General features: G+C 34.6%; 2 protein-coding genes across 3 annotated transcripts in view; one reads left to right on the top strand and one right to left on the bottom strand.

Annotated features, from left to right (window-relative positions):
• LOC135844693 (LHFPL tetraspan subfamily member 6 protein-like) overlaps nucleotides 1-20321 on the top strand; it is a 366811-nt gene that overhangs the window by 245167 nt on the left and 101323 nt on the right. The window lies entirely within an intron of this gene.
• On the bottom strand, nucleotides 5401-12283 carry LOC135843856 (uncharacterized). The gene is made up of 2 exons (XM_065361891.1): nucleotides 11554-12283; nucleotides 5401-6613 (listed from the first exon to the last, which is right to left on the bottom strand). The coding sequence occupies exons 1-2, from the start codon at nucleotides 11972-11974 to the stop codon at nucleotides 6213-6215; spliced, it is 822 nt and encodes a 273-aa protein (XP_065217963.1). The 5' UTR covers nucleotides 11975-12283; the 3' UTR covers nucleotides 5401-6212.

The raw sequence follows: 20321 nt of genomic DNA, 5'->3' as shown, positions 1-20321 counted from the left end.
TGCCATGCAAAAATAGAAAAATCGCCCTGGAAGGCTCAAATATGAACTTCAGCAGTTGAAATTTTCACCGTGGGCTAGTCTCATCATATGTATTGAAATGCCCAAATAATATTGAAGGTTTCGGTATGCGACCTCCGCCGACTATTTTTGGCCAATTTGTCAAAATTGCAATGTGAAAATCAAAAAATCGCCCTGGAAAGGTCAAATATCAACTTCAGCAGCTGAAATTTTCACCGTGGGCTAGTCTCATCATATGTATTGAGATACCCAAATAATATTAAAGGTTTCGGTATGCGACCTCCGCCGCTTATTTTTGGCCAATTTGTCAAAATTGCAATGTGAAAATCAAAAAATCGCCCTGGAGGGCTCAAATATTAACTTCAGCAGCTGAAAATTTCACCGTGGGCTAGTCTCATCATATGTATTGAAATGACCAAATAATATTGAAGGTTTCAGTATGCGACCTCCGCCGACTATTTTTGACCAATTTCTCAAAATTGCCATGCGAAAATAGGAAAATCGCCCTGGAGGGCTCAAATATGAACTTCAGCAGCTGAAATTTTCACCGTGGGCTAGTCTCATCATATGTATTGAGATACCCAAATAATATTAATGGTTTCGGTATGCGACCTCCGCCGACTATTTTTGGCCAATTTTTCAAAATTGCTATGTGAAAATCGAAAAATTGCTCTGAAAAATCGAAATATTAACTTCAGCAGCTGAAAATTTCGTGGTAGACTATGTTCGATGTCCTCTATCCAATGGTGCAAGTATCATTCAAATCGGTGCATGTCACCTGGGGCACCTCCCTTGTAAGAATGAAAAATTATCGTAAGTTGACAAAGTTGCGGAATTGAACAAAATTGCAAGTATTGTAAGTAATAGGTACGTAATTTGTACTTCCACTCTAATTGGAAATCGATTAATTTGTATCTGAGTTATCAAAATGTCCATATCGTTCATCTTATCGACCAGGGTGACACGGAACAGCTTTTTAATAATTTTTAGACAACCCCGCGCAAAAACACACTCACGTCAAAAATTCTCAATTTTACTAATTCTGACAACTGAATCCTCCATCTTTTCCCAATCGAAGAAGACCAGAATCATTATGCTCAGTCTGCGATCACTCACGAAAATAAGTACATACCTACTCGTAGGTAAATCTCGATTTATAGATTTTCCAGTACCTTTTCCTCTTCATAATATTACAAACAAAGTATAAGTAAGGAGAAAGAAGAAAGGTCCGAAACGATGATCAGGGCTCGTAAAATTATTAATTTTGTTTATAGCATTAATAAACACAGGTACACTGTTTACACCCACCACTGCGCCGTAATGGAAGTTTCGGCGCGCTCAAAAATGCCAGCCAGAGGTACTATGCTAACGTTGATGGAATAGATTAAATATTTATGAACTGCGAGGCTGTAAAGAAAAATAGAAATACAACGTGAAAAAGCTACACAAACGGTGAAAAATTCTATCAAATGGCGTCGTAAAGATCGTCGAATTAGGTTTTAAAACGCTGCGACGTGCGAATAACGACAGCTTAATTTTCGACCGAGAGTAATGCTCGATGTGTTTTATTAACGGGTGTAAATTATCTACCTGGCCGCCGGTCTCTCTACTGGCCGGATTCGCGAGCTCGTCTTCCTCTTCGGTGCTGTCGGGTCCGAGTAGCTTGTTTTATACTTACTAAAGCAACCTCTTTAGAATTTAAGAATTACGATCGTAAAAATATGTGTAAAAATATAATCGCTCGTTTGAAATGTTGCTATAGGTATGAACATATCAAGTCAAAAAAGTATAGCTAAGTACTTACCTACATAAGAAAATTTTCTTCGACAAGATTCAAATTTTTACAATCATGAGGATTTTCTTTGCATACTTTTTTATGAATGGAGAATTTCAATTTTTTGTTTAGAAATTAGAAACTCTTGTAAAATTCTTATGAATGAAACCGTTTTCAAAAGAAGCAAAAAAATACCTACTTACTCTAATACGAGTTGAATTCATCTTTCATTCATAAAATTTAACGAATAATTAATAAGTATTTCAAACGGAAAAATACGTAGGTAGTCTTTAATTCTGTATCTATAAATACTTACGTTAAAAAAATGGGAGGTTTTCTGCCTCGACAGTGAGAATACCTAGAATTTTGAATGAATATTGAGTGTTCTTTTTTTTTCTAAAATTATAAGAATATTTTTTAAAGTAGGTATCAATAAACAGACTATGAGAAAATTATTTTCAATTCAGTAGGTAATTTTTCGAGTTTAAATTTGAATAAATGAGCAACAAAGTTGAATCAGAATTATTTCAAAAGAAGCCGGAGTTATGGAAAAAAATTAATTTCAAAATTATACGTGTTTTTAAGAAAAATAGTTTTTATTACCTTCGTATAGTAAAATTTTACTGGTTATAAATTTCATTTCATAAAAATATAAGTGATAGGATAGGTAGGAACTCAGACCCTGTTTTATTACTTACAAAGGTACTTAAATTACTTAATGAAATGAAAAAACACAATTTCAACTTGCGAGATGATCCTTGTCGCTTCCTCCTCTTCCTCCGTTGAATCATTTTGTGTAAACGTTTTACTTGCATATCATCAGCTCTTAAAGATGATCTGTTACGTTTTCATCTGCTATAAAATGACGTCATCAGTCTGATCTTGTTTATTACGTGTATGATAACTTGTTCCATTTTAAGGCCAATAGGTCATTTTTGTTTGAATTCGCCGAATTGGATCGCTACGTACTTAGAATTTATGAAGATGTATTTCTTCGGAGGGAAAACCCCAAAACTAACTCTAACCTACTGTTTTTCGTTTCAAAAGTAAACCTTCTAGTCCGGCATGTGACAATAGGAGTAATTGCACCCCCCCCCCCGCCGATCCTCCGGGACAACTTTTTTCTTAAAGGGGACATCCTAAGGAACATTTTAAAGTAAACTTGCCAAAAAAAGTTGGCCTTACTTACAAAATGGCGGCCATTTTGATTGACAGGTCAGCCAAAATAGCAGATTTTGCGTTTCAACATAGGACTTGCACGAAATTTTTCAAACCTTACAAACGTAGATCGAAAGATCATGCAATAATTCATCACTTGTCAAAATTTCAAGTGCTTAAGTACGTTTTTCGATTTTTGGTGAATTTTTAAAAATCCAATTTAGGCCAAAAATGAGGGAAAAAATCAAAATCTTACCAAATTGACCAAAAAAGCTGAAATTTGGGATATACCCTATTTTCGACATGCCAAATCGATTGGAAACGGTTTCAACCCGTTTTGAGCAGTTCTGGCGCCTCCAGCAGATTTGTAAAACTCGAAATTCCCACAAAATGCCATCAAATTGGAGTTGTAAAGCTAAAATTTATTCTAAAAACTAATTTCAATACGCTACGAAGTACTGCAGGTGAATTTCAAGTCGTTTTGGATCCTCCAGCGACTTTTCGAAAATTCCTGAAGCCTCCAGCAGATTTTTGAAACTTTAAATTTTCACAAAATTTCATCAAATGGAGATGAAAAGCTGAAATTTACTCTGCACTCCAAATTTAACACCCTCTGAAGACGACTTCAGGTGGGTTCAAGTGATTTTAGAGCATCCAGCGACTTTTTTGAAAATTACTGGAGCCTCCAGTAGATTTTTGATACTTGAAATTCCCGTAACAATAATTTATCAAATGGAGTTGGCAAGCTAAAATTTACTTTGTGGACTACGTGATGGTTTCAAACAGTTTTGAAGCTTTTATTAGCTACTTAGGAAATTTCAATTTTCCAACAAAAAAACCGCCATACAACCTTTCAAAAAGTCGCTGGAGGCTCTAAAATGACTTGAACCCACCTGAAGTCGTCTTCAGAGGGTGTTGAAATTGGAGTGTAGAGTAAATTTCAGATTCCCATCACCATTTTGATGAAATTTTGTGAAAATTCAAAGTTTCAAAAATCTGCTGGATGCTTCAGGAATTTTCAAAAAGTCGCTGGAGGCTCCAAAACGACTTGAAATTCACCTGCAGTACTTCGTAGCGTATTGAAATTAGTTTTGAGAATAAATTTCAGCTTTACAACTCCAATTTGATGGAATTTTGTGGGAGTTTCGAGTTTCAAAAATCTGCTGGAGGCTCCAGAACTGCTCAAAACGGGTTGAAACCGTTTCCAATCGATTTGGCATGTCAAAAATAGGGTATATTCCAAATTTCAGCTTTCTTGGTCAATTTGGTAAAATTTTGATTTTTTCCCTCATTTTTGGCATAAATTGGATTTTCAAAAATTCACCAAAAATCGAAAAACGCACTATAGCACTTGAAATTTTGACAGGTGATAAATTTTTGCATGATCTTTCGATCTACCTTTGTAAGGTTTCAAAAATTTCGTGCAAGTCCTATGTTGAAACGCGAAATCTACGATTTCGGCTGACCTGTCAATCGAAATGGCCGCCATTTTGTAAGTAAGGCCAACTTTTTTTTGGTCAAGTTTTCTTTAAAATGTTCCTTAGGATGTCCCCTTTAAGAAAAAAGTTGTCTCGGAGGATCGGCGAGGGGGGTTCAATTACTCCTATTGTCATATGCCGGACTAATAGATATATAGAATCGGTCTTCCTGATACACAGTCCTTCGTCCCTCTTACTTTAGCATCGTACAGTGATCCTTAAAGACATTCAATACGAGGAAAATCTTATATTACAAAACTTCAAGACAGTTGAAAAATCATTAATTAATCTTCCTCTCAAAGCGAATAAAGTATAGAACCAAAAACAAAAACTTTCAACAAACGAGGTATACAGGTATACTTACTTCATCTAATACAAACCGTAGATTGAAAAGCTGCGAAAAATCCGAATTAAAATCCATATTTATGAGAAGAATTCGAATTTATTCGACACCTCTAGCTCGCCTCATCGTCAAACGAACGACATTCGAAGATGCCGAACAGAGGGAGCGAATAAGTAAAATTTTCGTCTTGGAAATCTTTCATTCTAACATAGGTATACCTATTCGAATTTAAAACTTGCACCGTTGACATTAATTAAACTCTTTATTCGATGCATTCCTTTTATTTTCTCCTATGCTTCACTCAATGTCAACAAAGTTCTAAAATAGTTATTTCGAGTTTCTCACAGTATAAAGAATAGAGAGAGGTACGTAGGTAGGTAGCTACCTCGGTAAGTAAATTCCAGTAAGTTTCTTTCGCTGAATTTTACTTATAATCATAAAAATAACTCAGCATATTTCGACTGTATTTACCCATGAAATATGTAGTACCTACAAGTACAAAGTGCAGCTATATAGTCAACGTAGAGAAGACGACGAAGCCAAGACGAGCGTCGTCATTAAAAGTTGTGTGAATTTTCAACAAACAACTCAGCTCGCGTAAGCATAATATTAAACGGTGTTGAAAAAAATTATCATAATTACGTTTATTAAAGTCAGCTTAATATATTTTGTATTTACAACTTAGGTACAGTAAGTATATATACACAAAAAGGCGAGTACCTTACCTATAATACAAGTAATGAAAGCGCGAGTGTAAGATTGGAGGGAAGATGGGAGAAGTATAAGGAGAGGGGGAAAATTTTTACACATAAAGGTAAAGGGAGAGAGAGAAAAGAGAAATAACTCGAACGCTTAAAACTTCTTAAAGAGTGTTCGTTATAATTAATTTTAAATTCGAACGAGTTTGTAATTACATGATAAACAATCAAATATACATATGCATTAGATGAGCTTTAAAGTGTATAAAACGAATTTCATCATACAACGAGAGAGAGAGAGCAGAAATGTTTTAATAAATACGGCAAACTAAATTAAACTCAGTGTTATTCTCGAGCCTTTGAGAAATACTCTCGACATTTGATTTAAAAACGGCTAAAAATTAACATAAATCTCTCTCCGCTTGTCCACGTTTTTCATACACATCGCTAATTTTGCAAAATGCAAAACTGGGAAAAATTTTTTGATGACTTTGTTAATTAATTTTTCCGTATGGTTAGAAACATGGACACGCGGTGCACCTCGATTCGCTCCGCCACATTTTCTCTTCTTTTTTCTCTGTCTCTTTCTCTCTCTCCCTTTTTAAAAGTACATACATATAATACACAATACACGTAACATGTAGTAGGTAGGTATAGCTGTGCATTCGGAATCGAATCGAACTTGGAACTCGAAGCTGCACAACACAGCAATTCGACGAGTGGTATTTTCAAACGATCTCTCATCACCGGGTCACTACTTGAACGGCATTGGCATTTGTAGGCGATTCGTGCCAATTAGTTTGATAAACATAACCGGATGAATGACCAGGCCAACTATTGGAGTGTTCGATGTATGGAGACGGACGATGGTTGTAATCGTCGGATAGTAAAGCGTGCACGTGAACGTGTACTGGTACGTTTCTATTTAACGATTCGCTCAATTCGGATGTTCTCCCAACGCCCCATAGTTTCGAGTACGTATGAGTGTTGGCCAATATTAACAATAGTATAAGGAAGCCGATAATTAAGCCTTTTAGAGACATCACCGTCAGCACCAGCAGCAGAGTTACGATTACACCCAATTTAAATGATATCGGTAACATTAGGAACAACTGCATTCGTCTTCTTATGCCAAATGTTCGAGCTGGAACATAAACAGAGTAAGAAGGATGTAATGTAGATTGTGATAGGTACTGATTCAAAGTCGAGGATATTGTGTCAACTTGGGCCTTTGTAGTGTGAAAATGAACTCGACGAGTTGATCGTGGTAAATAAATACAGCCAATTTCAAGTTGAAATTGAAATGGAGATGATCGAATGAGCTAGAGATGTAGGTCTAGGTTTAGGATTTCATTTTGAAATTATTTCCGTGGTTTTGAAAGCATCGATGTGGATGAGATGAAGGTAAAATCAATATTTTAAAGCCCGGTAATGGGATCAGGTACCTACTTAGTACATATGTTTAGGTCATGCGTTTGATATCTTCAAATTTTTAAAGCACTCAAAAGAAATTGATTTGTAAAAGCGACCAAAACAGTGAGAGCAAGTTTTAAAAATAAAAAAACATGAACCTACAATACCTAGGTACATTAATTTATGAAATGTTGAAGGATTGAAGCTTTTTTCCAGTATTTCTTTCAAATGTTCATTGACCTACGTCCTACACACCATTAGATATTTTGTAAAACTACACTAGGCAACGGCAAATTTGTGTTCGGGTTTAAAATGGGCTTAAATCGATACTTTAGACCCTAAAACAAAAAACAGAATGGGGGGTTTTTCAATTTGAGTTGTTTTTGTGGTGTCAGGATAGAGATGATCAAATTTGCAAAAATGGCCGTTTTTGCCCTACTTCAAGAGTTTGTAGCGACATCAGTATTGTTTTTCGAAAAAAACCAAGGTCATTTTCGGATTCTACGCACTTTTTTAAACAAACTACTTTCCCCGATTTTTGATTTTTGAAGTTTCAAGCGAATACAGAAGATTTTTATTTGTATAATGTTTTAAAACTCAGAGCGCGCGACGTTGGCGTTACTCCACCACGTAATCGTGGCGCGGAACTGTGTTCACCCGAAGTTCAAATTGAATTTTTCGTATTTAGAAAAATTAATCGTATGCGCTTGAAACTTCGCAAATCAAAAATCGGGGAAAGTAGTTTACTTAAAAAAGTGCGTAGAATTCGAAAATGACCTTGGTTTTTTTCGCAAAACAATACGGATGTCGCTACGAACTCTTCAAGTAGGGCAAAAACGGTCATTTTCGCAACTTTATTGACAGTCTCTGCAGTTGACCACAAAAACAACTCAAATTTAAAAAACTCACTCTGTTTTTTGTTTCAGGGTCTAAACTATCGATTAAGCCCATTTTCAACCCAAACACACACAAAAAAGTTCGAAATAGTTGCCCAATGATACCTATCAAAGGAATTGTGGTACGTCCACCTAATATGTACTTGTACATTTCAATGTAGAAATCTGAAATTTTAAAAGCCTTCTTCTTCTTCAAAAAAATCCACTCCATTTGTAAGAAATACATATATCTATTCTCATTGCTTGAAAATTGGTGGGTTTGAAATAAAAACCCCTGAAATTCCATTTTTGTCTCACAGCTGCGGCACAAAGGAAGGTATCCAAAATTGCAGAAATAGGTACGAAAAAGCATGCTAAAAAATGTCAGCTGCAATAGTCTATTTTAATCATGTTGGATAAGTTTTGAAAATTAAAGAGTAGAAAATGAGAAAATTAGAATAAAAAATTTTCTAAACTGAGCTAGATCAAAGACTGAAATTGCTATCTCATTCAACTGATCTATCTAACTATGCAACCTCTCAAGGTACCCACCTACGATTTGTACGAGACCATAATTTTTTGGAAGAGCATGGTCTGAAACTCCCAAGTAAAAAATTTAAGCTACCCAAATTAATTTTTCGATTTTTAAGGTACCTATGGTCCTTTATTGGACCAAGATTTTTTGAAAGAACATGGTTTGAAACCCCCACAGCAAAAATGTCAGCTGCCCAAATTGATTTTTCGATTTTTGACAAAATTTGAAATTGACTATGAAAATGTATCTATGTGTATGGTCCTCGTACACATTTACCTATAGTTAAAATTGAGTTTTACGGAAATTACTTGCAGTCTTGACGTATAATGTCAACTCCTTCAAATTGAATTTCGTCATTTTTGGCTCTCTGGAGCATCCAGTGCAATTTCCAATTTTTCCAGAATTCCAAATTTTCTTAAGAAGGCGTGGAAAATCAATTTGGGCAGCTGAAAATTGAGTCGAAGCTTATTCTTTACCTGTTTGAAGAATTCATCCTCATTTGAGCTGATTTTTAGGCGGACACCTCAAGTGTGTTTTTTTGACCAAAATATATAATGAGGAGAAAAATGTAAAAAATCGAAATTTTTGAAATCTGCACGAAAGAGGTATCTTATCTGAAACCAACACCCCTTCCCCATCTGAATTACACAATTTCTAGGCTTTCTGGGGCTTCCAGCGTAATTGTTGATTTCTCCAAGAATTTCAAAATTTCTCTCGAAGGTGTGGAAATAAATTTGGGCAGCTAAAAATCGAGTTGTGGCTTATTCTCGACCTGTTTAAAGGATTTATCCACGTTTGAGTCGATTCTCAGGTGGACACCTCGAGCGTGTTTTTTTAACCATACGTTTCTAATGATGGGAAAGTGGACGATGCTGACCAAAAGGAAATCACTTCAAATGTGGATATAATTCCTTTAAATAGTTTGAGAATAAGCCACAACTCGATTTTAAGCTGCCCAAATTGATTTCCACGCTTTCTGGAGAATTTTTAAAATTCTGGAGGAATCATTTTCAGGACAAATTTCCATAATTTTCACAGAATACCTATCTATACATTTTTTTAAAAAAAGAATAAATTTATCAAAAGTGGTCAATTTTGAATTCTCAAAAATTCTCCAAAAATTGAAAAATCAATTTGGGCAGCTGAAGTTTTGGTTATTATGGAGATTTCAAATCATACTCTCTCCAAAAATTGTGACCCTGTTCAAATCGAAGGCAGACACCTCGAGAGGTTCCCTACGTTAAAAACGTTTTGACTTCACAAATTAGGTATTGATTGAAGGTAATTTTGAGTCGTCAGAGCCTTTCTTTTTTTTCTACACAAGAAATCATTTCCTTTAACTAAGCTACTAATTTAAATACCATTTCTGACCCTCCCCTCCCCTCCCCTCACATCCCTTCCCCTCCCACCACCTTTACAATTGATTATGAGAGAACTTTTGAGTGAATTTAGTAGTTATAAATGTATGTATGAATCTTTGAAAACTACAATTCACACCAAAAAAAAACTCATCTTATTGACCTGCTAAGTGAGTTAGATATTTAGCTGAAATTTTGAACATATCACATTTTTATAACCTCACAAATCGATTGAGCGTGGTTTCAAGTGATTCTACATGTAGAGCTTCTAATTTTTTTGTACGAAATCACTTTTCAGACTATCTCTTCCAACCGATGATGCTTGAAGGAAAAAAAGAAGCGGAAAAGGGTCAAAAATTAATTACACACGTTGTACGTATATCTCAACTTTCTTGCTCCAATTAATTTTGTTTTTCCACCTCATTTGGCTCAAATTCAATTTTTGAAAAATTCCCCAAATTTGAGAAAGTACATCGAGCTTATCCATGATCTGAAAGCTTTACCTGCAGGCAGGGTATTTTTACGTGACCTATCGAATCATTCTAAAATGTAGAAGTATATCGTTTAATTTTCTTGCGTTCCTTTTTTTTGGATGTTTTGTGTACCTACCTGCATACTTCGTGAATAAGTATCTCATTTTTTGGTCATTTTTTTTTCAAATTTTCATAAATTTTTGAACAATTTTTCAATTTTACAATTTTTTTCTGAATGCTTTTTAATTTTTTTTAGTTTTGTATTGATTTTTTCTTCTTCACAGTGATCAATATTTTTATAAGTTAGTTGTTTTTTTTTTCGAATTCAGTGTTGCCTGTATAAGATCATGAAATCTATTACAATGTTATAAGATAGTACCTTTAGCCCAATCCAATTTTTTGTCTAAAAAGGCACAGTATAAAATTCAACAGAAACTCCAGAAAAAGCTCAAAAAATTTTTAAATTTTTGTTGCGATTTTTTATTTTACCTACCGCAGCTAACGAATAGTAAAATTTCAAAACTCATCAATTAACATGCCAGGAAAACACGGTTTGAAAAATCATTTGGCTGGCGTCGGTTTTGCATCGTGGATAGAATTTTAAAAATCCTTTTGATTCCACTGATTTTTTTTTAAAGGAAATATGTATCTATCTACTTATAAAGATTGAAAAAGTGATTCAAATCTTTGTAGAAATATTTTCAGGTATTCCACAAAAAATATATATTTTCCGAAAGAAAAATAGTTCTGTTTGATCGCAAATCCGCGACTTAGCTATTTTTTCACGTAGGAAGGTCAACATTCAATTTACGAGAAGAAAAAATCTGCAAACATTTCATCGCTTATATTTTTTCTCTCACGAATACTCTTGTTTTTCGTCAACAAAAAAATAAATAAACGAAAAACGACCAAAAAAGAGAGAAAACTTAATAAAACGATGAAGAAATAACAACGATGAAAACAACTTGTGTTGGGTTTTTGAAACGAACAAAAGCTGTTGAAACAATTCTTTTTTGGGTAGATGTAAAGAGTATAATATAAGGTACCGTCTAGTATACGTCTAGTCATACACGAGGGAAGTTTTTTCATTTGAAAAAATTTTGACTGAATCTTATCCAAGTGAGTTTTATATACGTTGTACTCTCGTATTTCGGCGTAAATGAAATTATTTTCGCAACAAAACAAAAAATTAATTAAAACTTTTGCGTAAATAAAATAATTGAATAAGAATAACGCGTTAAAAAAAGAAGACTATTGTCGAGCTACACGTAGCTCCTAAAAAGCAACGTCAAAGTAAAGTATAGGTACCATAAAGGTGGAAAAGGTAAAAAAGGTTGTAACAACGTGAGAAATCTTGGCACACGTAGAACTCGTCGAGGTCCATTTCGTATAGGTGGAAGAGGGTGTAAATTTAATAAACATATATTTACCTTCATTTTGCACTTCTTCTTGCTGCTGGACGTGAAATCGTTTCGATATTCCATTATCGAGATGATTTTTGAGCGGCGAGCTTTCGGAAGCGCGATCGGAATTCCAAATTTTGCGCAAAACGAATAAAGCTTTTTTAAGCGTCAGTCTGAGTACATCGAATGACTTAAATTGCTTTTTAAGACGCGACCAAATAGCATTACCGTGTTTAGAATGTGGTTCAGTGATCGACTGACCAAACAAGGCGTTTTGCTCGGATACGGCCACAGCCGCAGCCAGCCGCGTATCCGACGGCTGGCTGGTAACATTATCGCACGTATTTTCGCATTTACTCGTACTAGTACTAGTACTATAACCGGTATGCCGACACGAGACCAGATTCAGGCAAATCACATGCACAAGTAGACACAACCGAAGGTACATTTTATAAAAAAAGAATCGCGAACCGTAGGTAGATTACCAACATTCGGATTCGGTCAACGACTAGTAAGTCGTATATTGTACCTACTACCGATCCGATTAACCTGCCCCGAAGTCACGATCGTGTACACATGACCAAAATACGTCTCAACAACGAACGCGTCCGCCGTCGTCATACTCACACACCAAATACCTAATTACTACTAAAGGATTCACGGAATTCCTCGACGCACAATAATACTTTAAACGTACGTAGGTCTAGGTAACTAATAGGTAATAATACAGGTATAGGTTGCAAGTACATGAACCGTGTTCATTGTAACGTGCTTGTCTCGAGTGTAGGTAGAAGTATAAGTTTTCATTTCAGTTTTCCCACCTTTCTTTCTGGCCGCGTCTTCTCTGTCGTCCAGTCCGATGCCCTTTGCTCCTCCGGCTTATATGCACATGCTGGATAAAAATTATCTACCGTTTGGTGGATACAATACACCATACACTAGGGCAACGTCGTCACTTTACAGCTAGACATACGTTAAACCGGTTCAACCGTTAAGCATATTTGTCAAGGCCGGTCAAACTAATCTATCGTACAAGTTCACTTTTTGTTCATTCAAGAGTATAACTCATCTGAAGAGGGTATAATGACTAATATGAGTACCTATTTGGTTTCTTCAACTTGTTAACTTAAATTGGTACACTTGTAATGGTGGAACTCCAAGCCAGTTATACTGGTCACTGGTGGGTCGAATCGAAAGCGATGGCTTTGATAGCAATTTGATAAGATGAACAATGAGAAGGGTTGAACTATTAAAATGTTGGTGAATTTTAAACTACCTACCTAATATTAACACCTTTAATGAATTATAAGGCCAAAAATACATAAAAATTTCAGTAACGGAAATGGTAGAAAATTGAGTTTGCATTTTGTGCAATGAAATTTGTTTTTCTCTATCTATTCGTCACCCCTCCCCCCCACGGTTCTATGAGCTTTATTTTGAGACTTTGATAATTTTTGAGCAACCGTAGAACATAAATGGTTCGATAGATTTTACCTCAAACAACTTTTTACCATGGGATCCTCCCCTTTACTCTTCCATTTGTCTAATTTTTTCTCAGTCAGTCGAATAATTTCAGAAATATCGAATCTTGAAGTACCTATAGGCCCAGATAACAAAAAGAAATGGACGATAACTGCTCCTAATAAGGTCACTTTGAAGTTTGAGCTAGTTTTCAAGAGACTTCATAGCGACAAAAATTGTCAAAAAATTGGATGGTTGAGTGGTTTAATGGGAGCATATTGCGTTTGATGACCATCTTCTCGTTTTCTGATAATACTACTTATTGGTAGGTACCTATCATATTATTTTTACCTGCTTAAAAATCAAAAAAAATAAAATAAATAAATAAATAGAGGGGAAAGTAAGCAAATATGGACCATTGGATCCCCTTCAGATTTTTGGTTTTGAAAGGTAGAAAAAATTATCAATTTTTTTTCTTCAAATAAGCCATTCAAAAGGCCAAAGACTCTAGTTTATTGAATAAATTTTTTTTAACGTTGAAAATTCACAGAGCCATAAGAAATTTTAAAACGTTTCAAAAATTGGTACAAATATGTACCCCTTCAGAAAATTGCTAAAAATGGTAGGATATTGCAAAAAAATTATTTAAAGACATTTTTCGGTACTTTGTACTTTGTCTTCTTTGATAATAAAACTTTTCTCAGTATTCTAAAAAACATTGAATCAAAATTAGATAAAAAATTTAGGGGTCCATATTTATAGTTTTATAGCCATAAAAAATTGGCTCAGTTTATGAAAAATGAAAAAAATTATGAAAATCAATTAAAGTAAAGACAAGTATCAAAGTACAGTTATATTCTGAAAGTACGCATTGACAGCTACTTGCTTCGATAATAATTTTTTTTTCAAAGCTTCATTTCAAGTTGTCCATTTGCTGAATGAAAAAAATCATAAAATTTTCCAACTCGAGGCAAACAAAATGTGTAGGTAAAAAAAACAACTGCTGATAACAGACACTCAAGTTAACATGGATCCGAAATTTTACTCGGATCGTCAATACTTACACTATGTACTGGTAAAATAAATAAATGAAAAATAAGAAAAAATTACAAAAAAGTCATTTTGAAAAATTAGCAGCTAATTTGGATTTGATTATAAACAATTTCCCACAAACTACTTTTAAAAAGATCAAAGGCTGTTCATGAGTAGCTATATATCTATATTATTGCTACCTAAAATATACTTGGTGAAAGCCCAATTTAAATTTTATAAACCCCAAATTTGAGGAAGAGGGGCTAAAATAAACATTCATTTTTTTTAAAGAGATTTTTTTCTAATTATTTTTTTTTTGTAAAAAATTCAAAATTTAAACCGATTGGTCTCATAGCGAAAAAAATACCCTCCAAAAACAACCTCCAGAATTTTGAAAAAAAAAACGAGCGAAAAAATGTCTCTTAAAAGCAATTTTAAGCAGATCATTGAGAATACTAGATTTTTTTGCATCCATACGGGAGAATAGATTAATTTTTATATTCATTGGTACGAAAATTGAAAGAAAAAAAATCAAAATGGAAAGAATTCTTCAATTGTCCCTAAGCCAATCATTATTTTCTGAACCCTGTTGCAGAGTTGTAGATTATTGGCAGGAATGGCTCAAAGAAAATCTTGTTTTTGTCCCCTTTCCTTTCCCTACCTTCAATGGCAAATAAAATCTCGTTGAAAATTACTTTTATGAGGGATTGTTTGAAAAATGCACACAAAATTGAAATTCTTTGAAGAATTTTGTAATCAACAGCAACAAATGGTTGATGAGTCATTATTATTTTTAATTCTTTTTTGATCTAGAAGCATCAGTAGATTTTTGGATTTTTTAATCTGTTGAAAAATTGTTATAAACAGGGTCCCATAAAATTCATCTTCTTTCAAAAATAGTTAATTCAAAAATGTACTGGAGGCTCTAGAACAGATTGAAAATATGTACCACCAAATCAATTTTGGAGGTAAAAAAACACACACACACAAATTCAAGATTTTCATACGAATGAGTTCGTGAGTCCTAAATTTTTTATTTTTCCCAAGTATGTATAATCGATGGAGAAAATTTGAATTCGAACCCTATAGAAATGGATTATGAAGATTTACTTCTGAATTTATCAAAGTGATTATAATTATGAGGACGGTAAATTGAAGTTGATGAGTACTGAATCTAATTTATTCATTTTTCATGACAATTTTTTAAAAACTGAATAATCCAAAATGCCTTGAAACCACCACCAATCAATTTGAAAGGTCGAATGTTATAAACCATAGTTTAGAGTTTTACCTATTAGTAGGTGAATTTTGATTTTTCAATGGAAAATGTCCAAATTTGAATCTCTCTAAATCAACCAACATAATTGAAAAATGAACTTGAGTAGATTTCTGAGATTTTGCCTTGTGGCGTATTTTTGTTGATTTTTCCTCATTTCTGTTTGGTTGAGATAATTCTTTTGTAAAATCGTTGTCTTCAAAATATCAAAAATTCAAGAACTTTGATGAAAAATGCCAAATGTTGGTTCTATCTGCAAATTGTGTCTACTGAGGGGGGAGGGGTTGGTATTTTTCTTTTTTTTTTAATTTTGATGAAGCCTAGCAAAATTTTTTGACCAAATTACCTTCCTCGATAAGACGCATAAAAAATTCCAATTTTTTTGGTAAACGTTTGCCCCCCTCCTCTCCAGCTTGAACTCGACGTTTTCAAAATTTAAATAATTTTCAATTGTTTCAATTTCAATTCTTTTGAAAGTTCATCAATTTCATGTAGTTTTCTGATGAGTTACCTTCAAAAAATTTATGGAAGAAATCAATTTTTTCTATGTGTGGAAATTGTAAAATTTAGTTTCAATTTGATTATTAATTTGTATATAATTCACAGCGAGTATTTTGTTATTTTTTGCGATAAAGAATCATCCATTAAAACACCGTTGACCTGATCAGCGCACGAAAATCCTTATTTTTCTCGATGCGACTGATGGGTATTATTTCTATCTGCAACTCCGTGCAAATTAGTATTACTGATACAGGGTAAAAAACGAACCGAATATCTTATACTTATGTACATATTATAAGAATCTTTCTAATACCATATTCTCTTACATAAGGTACCTTTTTTTTACCACCATAAAACGTGAAATTACGTTTCGTTTGAACCCCTCTCCTCACTCGTCCCGCCAAAAGAATCATCAAAGAATTGCATTTTTCATATCTACGAGTACGTAACCGAACACCGCGAACAGTCGAACACGTATGCTGTGTGTACTTTTGAGTTCGCCTAATCCAGCATACTTGTTTAATTTCTTTTTGAATAAGATGAGAAAAAAGGAATAGAGCGCATAATCGCTTTAATTTTATGCGGAATTGGCTAAAACGGTGAGGATTACGTTTACTTTCTTCTCGTGCAACGTACAAGACCGAGGGCCGAGGGGTATTCGCATCTGTTATTAATGGTTTTCTTAACTGCGCTCCACTATTCGAATTTTAATAGCGAAAGCTCTCGCGAGTGTGTGCAGCATAAAAGTTGTAGTTGTCGGTTGCTTTTACTTTATATTTCAACGATAGAATGTAATTTCCAGGATTATTTTAAATTTCCACATAGACAGCACGTTTTACGTGTTTTTTCTCCCCTTTCCTTTTTTTTTCATCGCGCACCGTCGCGTCCGCCTAGTCTAGTAAACGGTCACATAAAAAAGCTCAGGTTAATTTTGCCCAATCATCCAATATTCATGTACGCGTTTCGTCCATTAAAAAGTGTTTTTTTTTTTTTGCACTCTTCTTTTTCTTGTATTAGGTACATTCTCTTTCTATGTACCTATAGTTAGGACCAGGTACGAAAATGTATGGTGTAGTATCTACAATACGCGAGTATCTATCGGGCGCAGAATCGTACAATGATTATTCATTGGCACGTGCACGGCCCATGAACTTAATGGTCACGTTTATGAACGAGTAGATCCTGTTGATTGAAATTTTTTTATTACTGCTCGACAATGTCCATTGGTAGAACTATTAACGTGTATCTTCGAGAGTATTTCGTACTATATTTGTTGTATTGTATAGATCACACACAAACGCACATATTTGAAACTCTTCTATGTCTTTCCAGATTGAAAAAAACTTACCTTATTACGAATAAAATACGTAGGTAGGTATTATTTTCACCTAAATTAACGAATTCTTGTCATCGTTTTCATTGCAGACCTAATGTCACGTGTTTTTATTTTATTTTTTGTTCCTCAAAAAAGCAAAAACACATTGCAAATGATATTGTTATTACCCAATTGTTTTAATGGTTCGATTTTTTCTGTCGCGTCAAATCCACGAATTCATAAGTTTCACTTCTCTAAATGCAATGAAACGAAAATTTTCATCTTGGTTTTCATTCTATCAGGGAAAGCCGTTTGATGAAGGACGTTTCGTGTAAGTAGTCCAGTGTCATCCAGACAATGGACATTTATCGATGAGAAATTGAAATGAGGATTTAGATATGAAAAGTAGAGAAGGAAATTTCCAATTTTTTAAAATGAAAATGACCGTGAAAAAAATGCTTACAGGGGAGGTATCCCAAATATGTAGCATATTTAGTGGAAATGTCAAGTTTCGAAAACCTCCTTGGAGGCTCCAGAACTGCTGAAAACGATTCGAATCTTTTTTGAATCGAGTTCAGGGGGTGTAAAATTGGCTATGCAACAAATTCAAGCGTTTTTAGGTCAATTTGATCATCATCATCATCATTGAACTTTGGCCCAGTGAGCTATTCAGCCCGTCTGGGAAACTGTAGAAGAATTGCTCACCGATGTGTCATCAAGTTTTTTCGTCGGTCTTCATCTGCTCCTCCTGCCAGTTGGAGTGTATTCTTTGTCTTTTTGAGGGAACCGTTTGTCAGGCATTCTATCAACGTGTCTTCGCCATTTCTTCCTGTAATCCTTCACCCGTCCAATGATTGGCTCTGCTCCTAGCTCCTTTTCAGGATGTCCCTGGTTGGCAAAACGCAATTTTTTAGACAGTGCATAATGACTGCGGATCTGACCACATAGCAGTCAGAATGTAATTTCTGACGAGCAATATCTGACTGTGGTTTCAGATCCACACTCAGATCTCCACTCAGTCTTCTAACAAGTCACCGCCATCTTGGAATATCAAAAAAATACTTGTTTGTGATTGGTTTATTGTAGTCAGACTACAAATCTGACTGCCAAACAACAATTTCTGACTGCATAAATGAGTAGTCGGATAACACCAGAAATGTGCCAATTGGGTCTTCATTCCTTTTCCTATCATGTCTCATATATCCTGCTGTGGCTTGCATGAATCTCCTTTCCTCTGCTGTTACTCTACTTTTTATATCCTTTCTCATCGTCCATGTTTCGCTTCTATTCAGCTACATTGGTCTTGTCAGCGTATTGTAGATTCTTATTCAAGTTTCATCTCTGACTTTCCTTGGAGGGATGGCTTGATTCATCACCACCCTTATTTACCCTCAGGAATTTGTTGGTCTTAAGTTGTGTGTCGACTATAGTGGTCCAAAGTTATCAATATACATCAATGTACATCAATTTAAGAAGATATCGATGTGCATTGATGTAACATTTCAATCATCGATGCGCATCAAAATTGTAAAAATTTGTTGAAAATCCGGTTTTTTGAACCACAGTTTTGACTTAATTTTATAAAAACCAGAATGCTTTGTAGAAAAATTGTACTTGACTCATGAAAACAGCAAGAAAAATACAGTTTTGCTAGTATTTTACGAATTACGTTGTTTCATCTGTAAAACATGCCCAATTTTCTCAGATTTTTCCTCTAAAAAAACGTCACCTTTGAATTTTGATTGTATGATCTTTGATGTAAGGTGCACCGGGGGAAGTTGGAATTCGGGGTAAGTTAGAAAACTTGCTCTAGCGCCTAGAGGTTTATATCTGGCAAAGTGCCACTAAAGGTGACTTGAGGGTACTACCCCTACTTCATCACGGCATAAAAATTTTCGCGATTCAGTTTAATTTTAGATGTCTTTGGTTCAATTGTATTTTGTTGTTGTTTTGAACTTGTTTTGAATTTGTTCTAAAATACAGACTTTATATTTCTTAGTTTTTCGCATATAGCGGACGAACCGCGCGTCCTAGTGAAAATCTGATGAGAATGATCTCAAAGAGAATTAAATTCTCTACAATTTTGTGTGTGTGCAATTTTTCTAGGACGCCCGGTTTGTGATCTACGCCTCTGCAAAGTTTAGTCTGTTCGGACTTCCCCCAATGGGAGAAGTCAGAACAGTTTATATTTCATTCCACTGAGCAAAAGCTACTGTGTCAATCGCGCTCAAATTTTCACCATAGGTTAAGAACCCTTATGGGAACCTACATAATAAATTTGATCCATATTGGTTCATTAGAAGGGGAGTAACAGCTGGTCAAAGTTGAAATTGCGAAAAATCATTCTGATTTGCCCCGGTGCACCTTATCAAAAATATCGATATAAGCTCACAACAATAACTTTGTACCACTAGCGTCAACCTCTCCTTCATATTAAGATAGCTCATGCCCGAGATATTTAAAGCTTCTGACTTGTTCTACTGGCAGTCCATTTACAACAATTTTACTGCGTATATGCTCTTTCCCCTCAAAGACCATCACCTTTGTTTTTGAGGATGAGATTTTCATTCCGTATTTATCTGCTACTTTTTGAAGGTTGTACATTAGGGTGGTTCATGTAACATTTTTTTTTGAAATCTCAAGGTCTTACCCCCTAATTTTGTTCCTTTTGATGAAAAAAAGACACCATAAAAGTTTTGTTGAAAAATATATAATATCGAGAGAGGTCACGCACAAGCATTGAATGTTGAGAGCAACGAGCGCGTGCAAGCACAATACTTCCCACAGCGGCGCTGTGGGAAACGCAAAGATGCTTTACAGGGTTGATTTGGTGCAACTATATTGAGAGCAGCATTCCCACCACAACTTATTAAGTGATACTTACTGATTTTTCTTGGATTTTTTAAACAACCATTCCAATGTATTGATTATGATTTTTTGGCTGTAGAATTCATTTGAACCTGAATTTCGAATTTAGAAATCAAAAAATTCCATTTTTATGAAGTAACAGCTTTAAAATTATAATACCTAATAGTTAATTAAACATCAACTTGAAGTGCTGAATCTTATAAAATATTCATATTTGAACGTAAATGTAAGTAAAAAAATAAAACTTAAGTTTTTTCTATTATTTTTTGAACCACCCTATTGTACATCGCTCTCTGCAAGTCGTCTTCGTTGTCAGCAAAGACCACCTGATCATCAGCAAAT

This window comes from Planococcus citri, chromosome 4 (genome assembly GCF_950023065.1).
Source record: "Planococcus citri chromosome 4, ihPlaCitr1.1, whole genome shotgun sequence".
In the NCBI taxonomy this organism is placed as follows: Eukaryota; Metazoa; Arthropoda; class Insecta; order Hemiptera; family Pseudococcidae; genus Planococcus; species Planococcus citri.
The sequence above is the reverse complement of the archived record's forward strand: the minus strand, read 5'-3'. Positions and strand labels throughout refer to the sequence as shown.